Genomic DNA, 14,654 nt, shown 5'->3' on the forward strand with positions numbered 1-14,654 from the left:
TCTCCATGGCAACGGGAGCACTCGTCGAGCAGCGAGCGAGTGGGCACAAATGTTTTGTTTTGAGGGGGCAAAGGAGAACATCTGCTGCCAGTACAACATGCCAGGTTCTCTCTGCCTGCTCGTATACAGGAAAAAACGTATGTTATTATTTATTAGTATTTTTATTATATTTGGTCCAAAATCAGTACTGTAGGAAGTATACTTCAGAGTAGTCAATGTACAGCTATAATATATCATTCAACGCATTTCAATATAAAATAGATTAATCGTGCATTATATATTTATTTTCTATGAAGTACTCATGATATATATATTTTTAATTTTTTCTATGAAGTAATTATATCACGACAGAGTACACTAAAGTACACAACAGAGTACACTAAAGTACATGCTGGATTACTTCTTGGCGAGTAACGGTTGATGATGTCGTCCATCAGGCCTTCTCGCACCCCACCCCGGCTGACTCCGCCCACCCGCTGGAGCGACTGTGCCAGGAGGTCCAGCAGCTGCGAGACAAGTTGGCTGAGGCAGCGTCGGACTCGCAACCCGACTCGCTCGCCAGGAAGACGGCGGCCGAGCCTCGCCGCGACGCCAACTCCAACCAGACCACGGACAACAACGCCACCTTCCTCTTCGCCGCGTCCGGGCCTCCTCGAGGAGGGGGCGTGGCCAAAGGCGCCACGGCCCCGCCCACCTCCCTCAACCACAACAGCGGCAGGGCTCCTCGGCCCTCATCTGCCGCCTCCAGGGGCGTCAACGCCAACAGACACACCTTCCTCTTTGGCCACGCCCCCGCCGCACAGACACGCCCCAACGCCAAAGCGGACAAAAGCGGCGATGCCTCTGTTGATTCTTGAGATCCAAAATCCTTTTTATCCTCTCTTAATTCCTAAGGGAAGGAAGTGTCCTGGTGATGACCCACAATCCACCTGGTGATGACCCACAATCCACCTGGTGATGACCCACAATGCACCTGGTGATGACCCACAATCCACCTGGTGATGACCCACAATGCACCTGGTGATGACCCACAATGCACCTGGACGCGTCTCAGGAAGAAAATCATCAGACACTTCATTAGGAACACCAGCACATTACACTACTGCCAGCCAGTATTTACTAGTACTTGTACTATGATCTCCCCGTATTCACTAGTACTTGTACTACAATCTCCCCGTATTCACTAGTACTTGTACTACGATCTCCCAGTCTTCACTAGTACTTGCACTACGTTCTCCCAGTCTTCACTAGTACTTGTACTATGATCTCCCCGTATTCACTAGTACTTGTACTACGATCTCCCTGTATTCACTAGTACTTGTACTACGATCTCCCAGTCTTCACTAGTACTTGTACTACGATCTCCCCGTATTCACTAGTACTTGTACTACGTTCTCCCAGTATTCACTAGTACTTGTACTACGATCTCCCTGTCTTCACTAGTACTTGTACTACGATCTCCCAGTCTTCACTAGTACTTGTACTGCGATCTCCCAGTCTTCACTTGTACTTATACTATGATCTCCTAGTCTTCACTAGTACTTGTACTACGATCTCCTAGTCTTCACTAGTACTTGTACTACGATCTCCCAGTCTTCACTAGTACTTGTACTACGATCTCCCAGTCTTCACTAGTACTTGTACTACGATCTCCCCGTATTCACTAGTACTTGTACTACGATCTCCTAGTCTTCACTAGTACTTGTACTACGATCTCCCAGTCTTCACTAGTACTTGTACTACGATCTCCCAGTCTTCACTAGTACTTGTACTATGATCTCCCAGTCTTCACTAGTACTTGTACTATGATCTCCCCGTATTCACTAGTACTTGTACTACGATCTCCCCGTATTCACTAGTACTTGTACTACGATCTCCCAGTCTTCACTAGTACTTGTACTACGATCTCCCAGTCTTCACTAGTACTTGTACTATGATCTCCCAGTCTTCACTAGTACTTGTACTACGATCTCCCAGTATTCACTAGTACTTGTACTATGAATTCCCAGTCTTCACTTGTACTTTTACTATGATCCCCCAGTATTCACCAGTAATTGTACTATAATTTCAAAGTATTCATTAGTACTTGTACTATGATCTCCCCGTATTCACTAGTACTTGTACTACGATCTCCCCGTATTCACTAGTACTTGTACTACGATCTCCCTGTCTTCACTAGTACTTGTACTACGATCTCCCAGTCTTCACTAGTACTTGTACTACAATCTCCCAGTCTTCACTAGTACTTGTACTACAATCTCCCAGTCTTCACTAGTACTTGTACTATGATCTCCCAGTATTCACTAGTACTTGTACTATGAATTCCCAGTCTTCACTTGTACTTTTACTATGATCCCCCAGTATTCACCAGTAATTGTACTATAATTTCAAAGTATTCATTAGTACTTGTACTATGATCTCCCCGTATTCACTAGTACTTGTACTACGATCTCCCCGTATTCACTAGTACTTGTACTACGATCTCCCAGTCTTCACTAGTACTTGTACTACAATCTCCCAGTCTTCACTAGTACTTGTACTACGAACTCCCAGTCTTCACTAGTACTTGTACTACAATCTCCCAGTCTTCACTAGTACTTGTACTATGATCTCCCCGTATTCACTAGTACTTGTACTACGATCTTCCGGTATTCACTAGTACTTGTACTACGATCTCCCGGTATTCACTAGTAATTTTAATACAATCTCCCGGTATTCACTAGTATTTTTTTATGCAATCTCCCGGTATTCATAAGTATTTTTAATACGATCTCCCGGTATTCACTAGTACTTGTACTACGATCTCCCGATATTCACCAGTACTTGTACTACGATCTCACGGTATTCACTAGTATTTTTAATACGATCTCCTGGTATTCACTAGTATTTTTAATACGATCTCCCGGTATTCATATGTATTTTTAATACAATCTCCCGGTATTCACTAGTACTTGTACTACGATCTTCCGGTATTCACTAGTACTTGCACTAGGATCTCCCGGTATTCACTAGTACTTGTACTAGGATCTCCCAATATTCACTAGTACTTGTACTATGATCTCCCAGTCTTCACTAGTACTTGTACTACAATCTCTCTGTATTCACTAGTACTTGTACTAGGATCTCCCAATATTCACTAGTACTTGTACTATGATCTCTCAGTGTTCACTAGTACTTGTACTAGGATCTCCCAATATTCACTAGTACTTGTACTATGATCTCTCAGTGTTCACTAGTACTTGTACTACAATCTCTCTGTATTCACTAGCACTTTGGATTCAAATATTTCTATACACATGCAAACATGAAATCTTTTATCATTTGACAGTAAGTAGACTGTATTACAACTTCTGTCCAATAGTGTTTCTAACCTTCTTTATCAAAGCACTCGCAACTTTCTTTGGCCCCTTGGTGGATTATTTTCTAGTCGTACGCAATAGATACAAAACATAAACTGGGATTCTTAGTTCCAACACAAAAACGGCGGTAAACCGTTTTTAACTGTTAATCGGTTCCCTTGGTAAATGAATCCTTATTTCCAAAAGCCACACCCACTCGTTTTTGGAAAAAAAAAATATTTTGGACTCAAACTCCACGGTGACTTTTTGGTGAATTTTACGAAAGTGAAACAAGTTTAGACTTAGACTTCCTTTTGTTATTGTCGTTCAAATTTGAACTTTGCAGTACAAATAAGAGCAAAATGTTGTCGCATTAGCTCGTTGTAGTGCAGGATATAAAAGAGCAATAATGTTCAGAGTGTTTGCATTCATTGCTAAATGTGTTAGCATATTGGCTAATGCTAACGACGCTAGCTTGATTACATTACGATAGCCCGTACAAATATGCATGAAAACACTCCCTCAGACATCACACATGGGACAGTTTAGTAAGTATGAATTGTTTTTGTTATATTGTAAAACTTACAACTGTTGCTTCGTAGTGATGAGGGAAGAGTAGAAACGCTACGGACGGCTAAAAGACGAAACGGCACTTCTACTTCCGGTTGAAATTGCTGTCTGAACAGTGAGAGAACTCATCAAAAAGATGGCAATAAGACACTTTTTCCAGTGTCTTCGCTTGTTTTGTTTACTTTTTGCATTATGGCCGTCAGCGAAGAAAAATCCATAAATTAGCCGCGTCGTTTTATAAGCCGCAGGGTTCTAAGCGCAGGGGAAAAAGTCGTCCGGAATTAACGCTAATTACAAATTAAATATTTTCAGAGTTGGAACGAAAATATGAGTGATTTATTCCCTTTCACACTCCTTTAGTCCAATATAGTAACGCTGCCTGAGGCTGAGCCAATCAGTGGCCACGATACTGAACAGCGCTCTGATTGGTTCGGTCTCCTCTGCTGTCGCGTTGATATTTTTACTTTATTTAGACTTTTTTTTTAATGCCTTAAAAATGCGTCTTCCGGGCCAAAAATATGTCAAATGTGCTTCGGGGGAGCACCGCGACGGATTAAAGTCGCAAATATGGAAGCGCGATGCGGCGAGCTTTTGTTCCGCGCGAGAGCCGAGACGATAAAAACTTCTTTTTTTTTTTGGAGCACAATATTAAGTTTTTATCAACAGTGTTTGAGTCGTTGCATGTGTACCTAATGAAGTGTCCTGTGAGAAGCTGCTCATTTCGTTTTTTTTTTTTTTTTCTTAAAGGCACTTTGACATTACCTTTCTTTAAACGTAAAATTATCATCTCTGATTATCTGATTGTTCATGTTGATGAAAATGTATTATTGTGTACTGTAAAAAAAACATTTTACAATAAAAAGCCAGTCGCCAGAATTTTACCGTAAAGAAACAAATAGTGTCAATTTTACGATAAAATTCTCGCGATTGAGCGGCCATTTTTCATTTTTTTTATTGTAAAATCTATTTATTTTTACAGTGCATTAAAAAGTGATGAATGTTTATTCAAGTAAAAAGCATGTTTTCTACACCAAGGTACTCGATTAAAACCATCAGTTACGTTCTTTGCTTTAATAACTTTTTTCCTCATCCCTCACTTGAATAAAATACAGTATTATCTGCTCACAGACACCCCCTGGTGGTCGTTTGCGCACACTACAGCTGCTCCCCTAATGCCTCTCGCAGGATTCTCACAGGAGTGAGGCAAAAATACAACCTGGCCTGCTGCGTCAGCGTGTTTTTTTTGTCCTGCAGAACAAAACTGGGGGAAGAAAAAGGATGTTGCACACAATCTTTATTTTTATTTTTTTTAAACAAAATAAATACGATCTAGAACACTTAAAAAGGTACAGCAGCATTTTTAAAACTAAAAGCGTCAGGACGTGATTTTAGGGGATAAAAAAAAAAAAAAAGCGGTTCAAATGACCAAAAGGCAGACAAGACAATTATTGTTATTGATTATTGACGACGGGGGTCAGCGGCGCCTCGCAGAGGTCACAGGGGGCGGCCGCCGTGTTGGGCGCCGCCAGCCCGCTGACGGCCCTGCACAGGGGACACGGGTAGTCGGACAGGCCCTCGATGTCCAGGAAGGCCGAGTCGACGATGTGGTCGCAGCAGGCGGCGCAGTAAAGATGGCCGCATGACAGGCGCTTGAGGCGGGCCTGCGAGGAGATGCAGGACTGGCAGTGGGGGAGCTCGGGGCCCAGAGACACGGAGCACGTCAGGGAGCTGCTCTCCGCGCTGGAGCTCAGCTTGGTGGGAGACCTGGCAGCAAACATATTCAAAATATACCAACAAAGTTATTTTTTTATTTCAAAGTCTGCTGTGTTCTTAAAAAAACAAAAACTAAACTTATCAGATTGAATTGTTTACGTGAAATTTCCTTCTGTTCAGTTTGGACTAAGACTTCCTTCACACATAAAAAATTATGAAATAATGTTGACTAAAATAAATGTATGCGGTGTGAAAATGAAAATATTCATTTGTGGGAAATTACTTATTTAAAAAAAATTTTTTTAGACATTTTTCCCCAAAGAGGAGCAATCATTTTAGAACATCAGCAATGATCCTACTGGAGGGATCATTCTGTTACGATTCATATTGATGTTATTATTAACAACATTATGATGGCGATAAAATGATTAATAAAACATTGTAATTAAATGATTAATAGTAACATTTTGGTGATGAAATGATTAACAGAACCATTACTACTGTGAAAAAAGTATTAATAAAAACATTGTGATAAAATGGTTAATAACATTATGGTGATGAAATAACAGCAACAATATTGTGATAAAATGCCTGTATATAGATATCTATATATAAGCATACTGTATCAATATATAGCATATTTTAGCATACTGTGTGTGTGTGTATATACAGGTAAAAGCCAGTAAATTAGAATATTTTGAAAAACTTGATTTATTTCAGTAATTGCATTCAAAAGGTGTAACTTGTACATTATATTTATTCATTGCACACAGACTGATGCATTCAAATGTTTATTTCATTTAATTTTGATGATTTGAAGTGGCAACAAATGAAAATCCAAAATTCCGTGTGTCACAAAATTAGAATATTACTTAAGGCTAATACAAAAAAGAGATTTTTAGAAATGTTGGCCAACTGAAAAGTATGAAAATGAAAAATATGAGCATGTACAATACTCAATACTTGGTTGGAGCTCCTTTTGCCTCAATTACTGCGTTAATGCAGCGTGGCATGGAGTCGATGAGTTTCTGGCACTGCTCAGGTGTTATGAGAGCCCAGGTTGCTCTGATAGTGGCCTTCAACTCTTCTGCGTTTTTGGGTCTGGCATTCTGCATCTTCCTTTTCACAATACCCCACAGATTTTCTATGGGGCTAAGGTCAGGGGAGTTGGCGGGCCAATTTAGAACAGAAATACCATGGTCCGTAAACCAGGCACGGGTAGATTTTGCGCTGTGTGCAGGCACCAAGTCCTGTTGGAACTTGAAATCTCCATCTCCATAGAGCAGGTCAGCAGCAGGAAGCATGAAGTGCTCTAAAACTTGCTGGTAGACGGCTGCGTTGACCCTGGATCTCAGGAAACAGAGTGGACCGACACCAGCAGATGACATGGCACCCCAAACCATCACTGATGGTGGAAACTTTACACTAGACTTCAGGCAACGTGGATCCTGTGCCTCTCCTGTCTTCCTCCAGACTCTGGGACCTCGATTTCCAAAGGAAATGCAAACCATGTCATCTGCTGGTGTCAGTCCACTCTGTTTCCTGAGATCCAGGGTCAACGCAGCCGTCTACCAGCAAGTTTTAGAGCACTTCATGCTTCCTGCTGCTGACCTGCTCTATGGAGATGGAGATTTCAAGTTCCAACAGGACTTGGCGCCTGCACACAGCGCAAAATCTACCCGTGCCTGGTTTACGGACCATGGTATTTCTGTTCTAAATTGGCCCGCCAACTCCCCTGACCTTAGCCCCATAGAAAATCTGTGGGGTATTGTGAAAAGGAAGATGCAGAATGCCAGACCCAAAAACGCAGAAGAGTTGAAGGCCACTATCAGAGCAACCTGGGCTCTCATAACACCTGAGCAGTGCCAGAAACTCATCGACTCCATGCCACGCCGCATTAACGCAGTCATTGAGGCAAAAGGAGCTCCAACCAAGTATTGAGTATTGTACATGCTCATATTTTTCATTTTCATACTTTTCAGTTGGCCAACATTTCTAAAAATCCCTTTTTTGTATTAGCCTTAAGTAATATTCTAATTTTGTGACACACGGAATTTTGGATTTTCATTTGTTGCCACTTCAAATCATCAAAATTAAATGAAATAAACATTTGAATGCATCAGTCTGTGTGCAATGAATAAATATAATGTACAAGTTACACCTTTTGAATGCAATTACTGAAATAAATCAAGTTTTTCAAAATATTCTAATTTACTGGCTTTTACCTATATATATATATATATATATATATATATATATATATATATATATATATATATATATATATATATATATATATATATATATATATATATATATATATATAGCATATAAATGATAAATGATAAATGATAAATGGGTTGTACTTGTATAGCGCTTTTCTACCTTCAAGGTACTCAAAGCGCTTGGACACTACTTCCACATTTACCCATTCACACACTGATGGAGGGAGCTGCCATGCAAGGCGCTAACCAGCAGCCATCAGGAGCAAGGGTGAAGTGTCTTGCTCAGGACACAACGGACATGACGAGGTTGGTACTAGGTGGGGATTGAACCAGGGACCCTTGGGTTGCGCACGGCCATTGTTCCACTGCGCCATGCCGTATATTAGCATACTATAAATATCAATAGCATACAGTATATTTAAATGGAATATAGTATGTATATAAATAGCATAGTAACATGTATTGTCTTAAAATTATTGTTGTGATAAAATGATTAATAATAAATTATTGTGATAAGATGATTAAGAGTAAAACATTATTATAAATAGTAAAAAAAAGATTTTTGACAAAACAAATAGTACAATTATTGTGATAAATGAATAATAGTAAAAATATTTTTATAAAATGACTAATAGTAAAATTATTATTGTGATAAAATGATTAATAGTAACATTTATTGTAGTAAAATGATCAATAGTAAAATTATTACTGTGAAGAAATTATTAATATTTAAATTATTGTTGTGCTAAAATGATGCATAATAAATTATTTTGATAAAATGATTAAGAGTAAAAAAATATAAATAGTAAAAAAAAATATTTTGACAATATGATTAATAGTAAAATTATTATTGTGATAAAATGATTAATAGTTGAATTATTGTTGTGATAAAACGATTAATAATAAATTATTATTGTGATAAAATTATTAAGAGTAGAAAAATATAAATAGTAAAAAAATATTTTGACAAATGATTATTAATAAAATTGTTGTGATAAAATGAATAGTAAAATATTTTTTTAATAATGATTAATAGTTAAATTATTGTTGTGATAAAATGATTAATACTAAATTATTATTGTGATAAAATGATTACGAGTAAAAAAATATAAATTGTAAAAAAAATATTTTGACAAAACGGTTAACAGTAAATAATTATTGTGATAAAAGGAATTGTAAAAATATATTTTTCTTAAATGACTAATAGTCAAATTATTATTGTGATAAAATGATTAATAGTAACATATATTGTAGTAAAATGATCAATAGTAAAATTATTACTGTGAAAAAAGTATTAATAGTTAAATTATTGTGATGAAATGATTCATAGTAAAAAATATTTTGATAAAATCAATCAATCAATCAATCAATGTTTATTTATATAGCCCTAAATCACAAGTGTCTCAAAGGGCTGATAGCTAGTAAAATTGTGATTAAAATAATGAATAGTACAATTATGATAAAATGATTAATAGTAAAAATGTTAATTGTGATAAAATGATCAAAAGTGACATTTTTATTTTGATAAAATGATAAACAAGATTACAGTGATAATATGATCGGTTTGTGATATTGCATACGTTTTTGTTAATATTCCAATCACTAATCTAAAGTGTGAACAAGCGGCAATCAATTATCGCTGATCATGACGTCACTCCTACAATCTCGTTTATAGTGCATCTCTTTTGGTCCACGTACAGATTCTGCAGTCCGACCTTAGAACAAGGACGACACACCTGCACGTCCAATTAACTGATCACCTGTTGCCATGACAACCCGATTGACCCCACCGCAGTTATTTCGTTGTTGTTTGTTGTCGCCCATCGACACGACGCGAGATATCATCTTTTTTTTTTTTTTTTTTTTGTATGCGAGACGAGGTTCCGCGGGGGGCGAGAAGCAAAATCTGACCTGCTGGAGGACGAAGACCTGAGACAGTCCAGGCTGAGAGCCGCCAGGATCCTCCACAGAAGGTCCATATCACGTGTCCGCTCGCACGGCAGCAGCAGCAAGGCACGAGCGCGGCCTCATGCTGCCGCTGTGGAACCCGCAACCTCCACACGCGCCACGGGAGGAATTTAGAACCGTGGACGAAACGGACGCGAATCCGGTGATCGATCGCTCGCTTTGGAGAATCGACGCGGCGCGTGTGCGCGTCAATTGAAGCGCGCACGAACCGGAAGTGCGTGAAATAATGCCAAAATGCTCTCTTAAAAAACGAAATATGTTGATATCTTTGTTGTTGTTGAGTATTTATGTACTTGTTCATTCATTTTAATTTAAAAAAGCAGTCAAGGATTTCGCTGGCGACCTCATGCAGTAACCCCTTGTGGCCACTAGATGTCGACAAACATGAAGGACTGACAAACTGTTGGATATATGAGTTGTTGGAAGGCTGATGGCCGGTGAAAGTCAGGGCCGGCCCGTGGTATAGGCCGTATAGGCAAATGCTAAGGGCGCCGTCCATCAGGGGGCGCCACGCCAGTGCCACAAATGTTGGAGAAAAAAAAGAAAAAAGTTGGTACTATTATTTCTAAATACAAAAAATAATCCCACGTTAATTAAAATGCAAAGTAAAGCCTATATAATAGAAATATTATTTGTTACAACATTACAACCCCCCCCTCGCACGGTGCGCCCCCTCCCTTCCCGTATCAAGACTCTTTTTGGACGTCACCACATCAAAAAATCAACACAAGATGTCAAAACGGCCAAAACTGTCAGGTGCCCAGGGAAGAAAAAAGAGAAAAGAAGAGGCGGAGAAACGAGAAAAGACAGAGGTAGCAGGTAGGTAACGTTAGCCTACATGAAATGATTTGTCTGTTACAGAATGTGATAGTAACCTGGCTTTTTAGCATTAAGCTAATGTTACATGATTCGGCAATTGCTAATCAATAAATAGCTAGTTCTGTTTTAACGTCAGGTTAATATTGTGGAGGGGGCTAAATTGTTATGGAAAATAATAATGTAACGTTAGGTAATTACAGTACTCCCACCTTACATTCCTCAGGGACATTTGTATTCAATCAATCAATCAATCAATGTTTATTTATATAGCCCTAAATCACAAGTGTCTCAAAGGGCTGCACAAGCCACAACGACATCCTCGGTATAGCCCACATAAGGGCAAGGAAAAACTCACCCCAGTGGGACGTCGATGTGAATGACTATGAGAAACCTTGGAGAGGACCGCATATGTGGGTAACCCCCCCCCCCCCTCTAGGGAGACCGAATGCAAAGGATGTCGAGTGGGTCTAACATAATATTGTGAGAGTCCAGTCCATAGTGGATCAAGCATAACAGTAAGAGTCCAGTCCACAGCAGTCCACAGCAGGTATTTTTTGTTTACATTGTTATTGCCTTCTGGTTAGCTAATGTTTGCCCTGCAGGTAATAGTCACTTTTCCACCCATTAGGTATAGTTGTAAGCCTAGTTGTTAAAGTGCACATCATTAATGTTAATTAAGCAATATGTATGTAAAAAATATTGTATTTCATATATTCATTTTTTATTTTTTGCATTCATTTATTTATTCATTTTTTTTTTTATCTTGTTAACTATTCTGATTGTTAATTTGCTTTCTTTAAGTAAAAAAAAGGTCAAAGACAAAGCTATTTGGTTTCTTGTGAGTATATACAGTTCACTGCCGATGTGGGGGGGCGCCATCTAAAATCTTGCCTAGGGCGCCAGATTGGTTAGGGCCGGGCCTGGTGAAAGTGATGAGTAACTAGAAGAGGCCATTCCTGAAGGAATTGCGAGTAAATGCGCCAATTGCTGAAGTTGAAGTGAAATGCTGACAGAATGTAGTATGAATGTAAGAGTGGTTAGAATTTTGGAAATGGTTTGAATGTTGAAGACTTTGAATTTCCAGGGGAACCGGAATTTGGTTTGGAATTTGGGAAAGTCCATCCATCCATCCATCCATCCATCTTCTTCCGCTTATCCGAGGTCGGGTCGCGGGGGCAGCAGCCTAAGCAGGGAAGCCCAGACTTCCCTCTCCCCAGCCACTTCGTCCAGCTCTTCCTATGGGACCCCGAGGCGTTCCCAGGCCAGCCGGGAGACATAGTCTTCCCAACGTGTCCTGGGTCTTCCCCGCGGCCTCCTACCGGTCGGACGTGCCCTAAACACCTCCCTAGGGAGGCGTTCGGGTGGCATCCTGACCAGATGCCCGAACCACCTCATCTGGCTCCTCTCCATGTGGAGGAGCAGCGGCTTTACTTTGAGCTCCCCCCGGATGACAGAGCTTCTCACCCTATCTCTAAGGGAGAGCCCCGCCACCCGGCGGAGGAAACTCATTTCGGCCGCTTGTACCCGTGATCTTGTCCTTTCGGTCATAACCCAAAGCTCATGACCATAGGTGAGGATGGGAACGTAGATCGACCGGTAAATTGAGAGCTTTGCCTTCCGGCTCAGCTCCTTCTTCACCACAACGGATCGATACAGCGTCCGCATTACTGAAGACGCCGCACCGATCCGCCTGTCGATCTCACGATCCACTCTTCCCTCACTCGTGAACAAGACTCCGAGGTACTTGAACTCCTCCACTTGGGGCAAGATCTCCTCCCCAACCCGGAGATGGCACTCCACCCTTTTCCGGGCGAGAACCATGGACTCGGACTTGGAGGTGCTGATTCTCATCCCAGTCGCTTCACACTAAACTAACACATTTGGGAAAGTGTTAGTTTAAATGTCCAGGATGAGTGGAATGTGTTGATGTTGGAATGGTTTGAATAGGTTGAAAAATGTGGGATATGTGCCACATGGAAAAATGTCCCATTCATTTCAATGGGAACATCCTGGAGATTTGGGAATTTTGGGAAAAGCTGAATTGTTTTTGAAAATGATAAGGAGCATGAATGAGCTGAATTGGTTAGTGTTAGAATTGTTTATATCGGTCAAGAGCTCTGAAGAATGTCCCAATTTGGGGAATTTCGTGAAAAGCGGGAATTTTTTTTGAATATGGTAAAAAACTTGAATGGTCTGAATGAGTTGAAATGGTTGGTGTGGAATGTTTTCAAATTGGTCGAGAAATGTTGAAGTAGTAACATGTTGAATTGAAAAATTGTGTTACAGAATTCCTTGAATTTTGGGAAAAAAATTATTAGGAGCATGAATGTCCTGAATGAGCTGAATTAGTCGGTGTTGGAATTGTTCAAATCGGTCAAGAAATGTTGAATTAGTAACAGTTTTTAATTGAGAAATTCTTGGAATTTCGGGAAAACCGAGAATTTTTTCTAGTTCCTTAACCAACATGGTTTTTGTCCTGAATATAAGGAGTGTTTTGACGGTGGAACGGTTGAAATGAGTTGAAAAATGTGAAAGGAGTAGTCGAACTTAAGAAGGGTGGAAGTAGGTTACCAAAAAACGGGAATTCCTGGAGATTTTTTGAATGTGGAAAATTGATAGTTTAAATGTCCAGGATGAGTTGAATGTGATGAAGGTGAAATGGTTTGAATGGGTTGAAGAATGTGGGAGTTGTGGAAGTTTGAAAAATGGCCAATTCATTTTTGTAAAGAAATTATGGGAAATCCGGGAATTTTTTTTTAGAATTGTTGAAGTAGAGCACACAATTCCTGAACAGGCTGAATATTTTGAAGATGGAAAGGTTTGAATCAAATAGAAAATGTGGAAGTTGTGGAACTTTGAAGAATGTCCCATTGATTCCAGTAGGAATTTCCTAAAAAATTGGGAATTTCGGGAAAAGCGGGAATTTTTGGGAAAAATGTTAAAACACTTGAATCGTCTGAATGATTTGAAATGGTTGGTGTTGACATTTTTCAATACGTTCGAGAAATGTTGAAGTAGTAACATGTTGAATTGACAAATGGTATTACGGAATTCCTGGAATTTCGGGAAAACCGGAAATTTTTCCAGTTCAAAAAAAAAAACTTTGTTTGTTTTCCTAATTAAGAGGAATGTTTGGATGGTGGAACAGTTGAAAGTGGGTTGAAAAATGTGGGAAAAGGAGTAGCCAGAAAAAAAAGGGCTTTGGAAAAGCAGGAACTGTGGAAAATCCTGGAATTTTTTCGAAGTTGGAAAAAAAGAAGTGTGAATTTCCAGAATGTGTTGAAGGTGGAATGGTTGGAATTGGTCGAAAAATGGTGAAAGTTTGAAAAATGGCCAATTCATTTTGAATGGGGAAAAATGTCCCGGAAAACCTGGAATTCTGGGAAATCTGGGAATTTTTGGAATTTGTCAAGGGAAAGCCCGCGATTCCTGAGTAGGCTGAACAGTTTGAAGTTAGAACGGTTTGAATCGGGTAAAAAAAGTGGAAGGCAGAGGGCGCCAAAATCTGGAGAAGAATAATAATAATAAATAGATGAATTGTGGTGTAGAAAAGCATATGTGTGAATGCTTTAGAGCATTTCTATCTTATCTAAAGTATTCCACTTAGCAACTCGTTTTTGGAAAATATTGCATATTTAGTGTTTTTCCCATGATAAAAACGTATCTTTTTTTTTCTTTTCTTTTTTTTCTTTTTTTTTTTTACAAAAAGAGCATAAAACATAACTAAAACATATGTTTTGTCACTCAGGAGGAATAGTGTGAATTTTTGGAAAAAAATATGTGTCATAGTTCCAAAAGTAATCCATCCATTTTATACAGCTTGTCCCTAAATAAAAATGCATCAAAATAATTGTTTTTGTGAATTATTGACATATTGAAGGCTATCTAAAGTATTCCACTTTGCACCTCGTTTTTAGAAAATATTGCATAATTTGTGTTTTTACCATGATAAAAAAATGTTTTTCTTAGTTTTTTTTGTTTGTTTTTTAATAAAAAGAGCATAAAACATAAAAAAATAAAA

At 39.1% G+C, this 14,654-nt stretch overlaps 1 protein-coding gene across 3 annotated transcripts in view; it reads left to right on the plus strand.

The window, feature by feature from the left end:
• mtmr11 (myotubularin related protein 11) overlaps window positions 1-1,470 on the plus strand; it is an 83,114-nt gene extending 81,644 nt beyond the window's left edge. The window contains exons 17-18 of one of the 3 annotated variants that reach the window (XR_012051041.1): window positions 438-907; window positions 974-1,470. Coding sequence is in view for 2 of the 3 variants with exons in the window: in XM_061983107.2 (XP_061839091.1) it covers window positions 438-857 (420 nt within the window). In the remaining variant the exon portion in view is untranslated. Of the gene's footprint in view, window positions 1-437 lie in introns of all 3 variants that reach the window. The other 2 variants (XM_061983107.2, XM_061983109.2) reach the window with 2 other exon arrangements.
• Window positions 1,471-14,654: the final 13,184 nt, after the last annotated feature.

Source organism: Nerophis lumbriciformis, linkage group LG21, assembly GCF_033978685.3.
Source record: "Nerophis lumbriciformis linkage group LG21, RoL_Nlum_v2.1, whole genome shotgun sequence".
Taxonomy (NCBI): Eukaryota; Metazoa; Chordata; class Actinopteri; order Syngnathiformes; family Syngnathidae; genus Nerophis; species Nerophis lumbriciformis.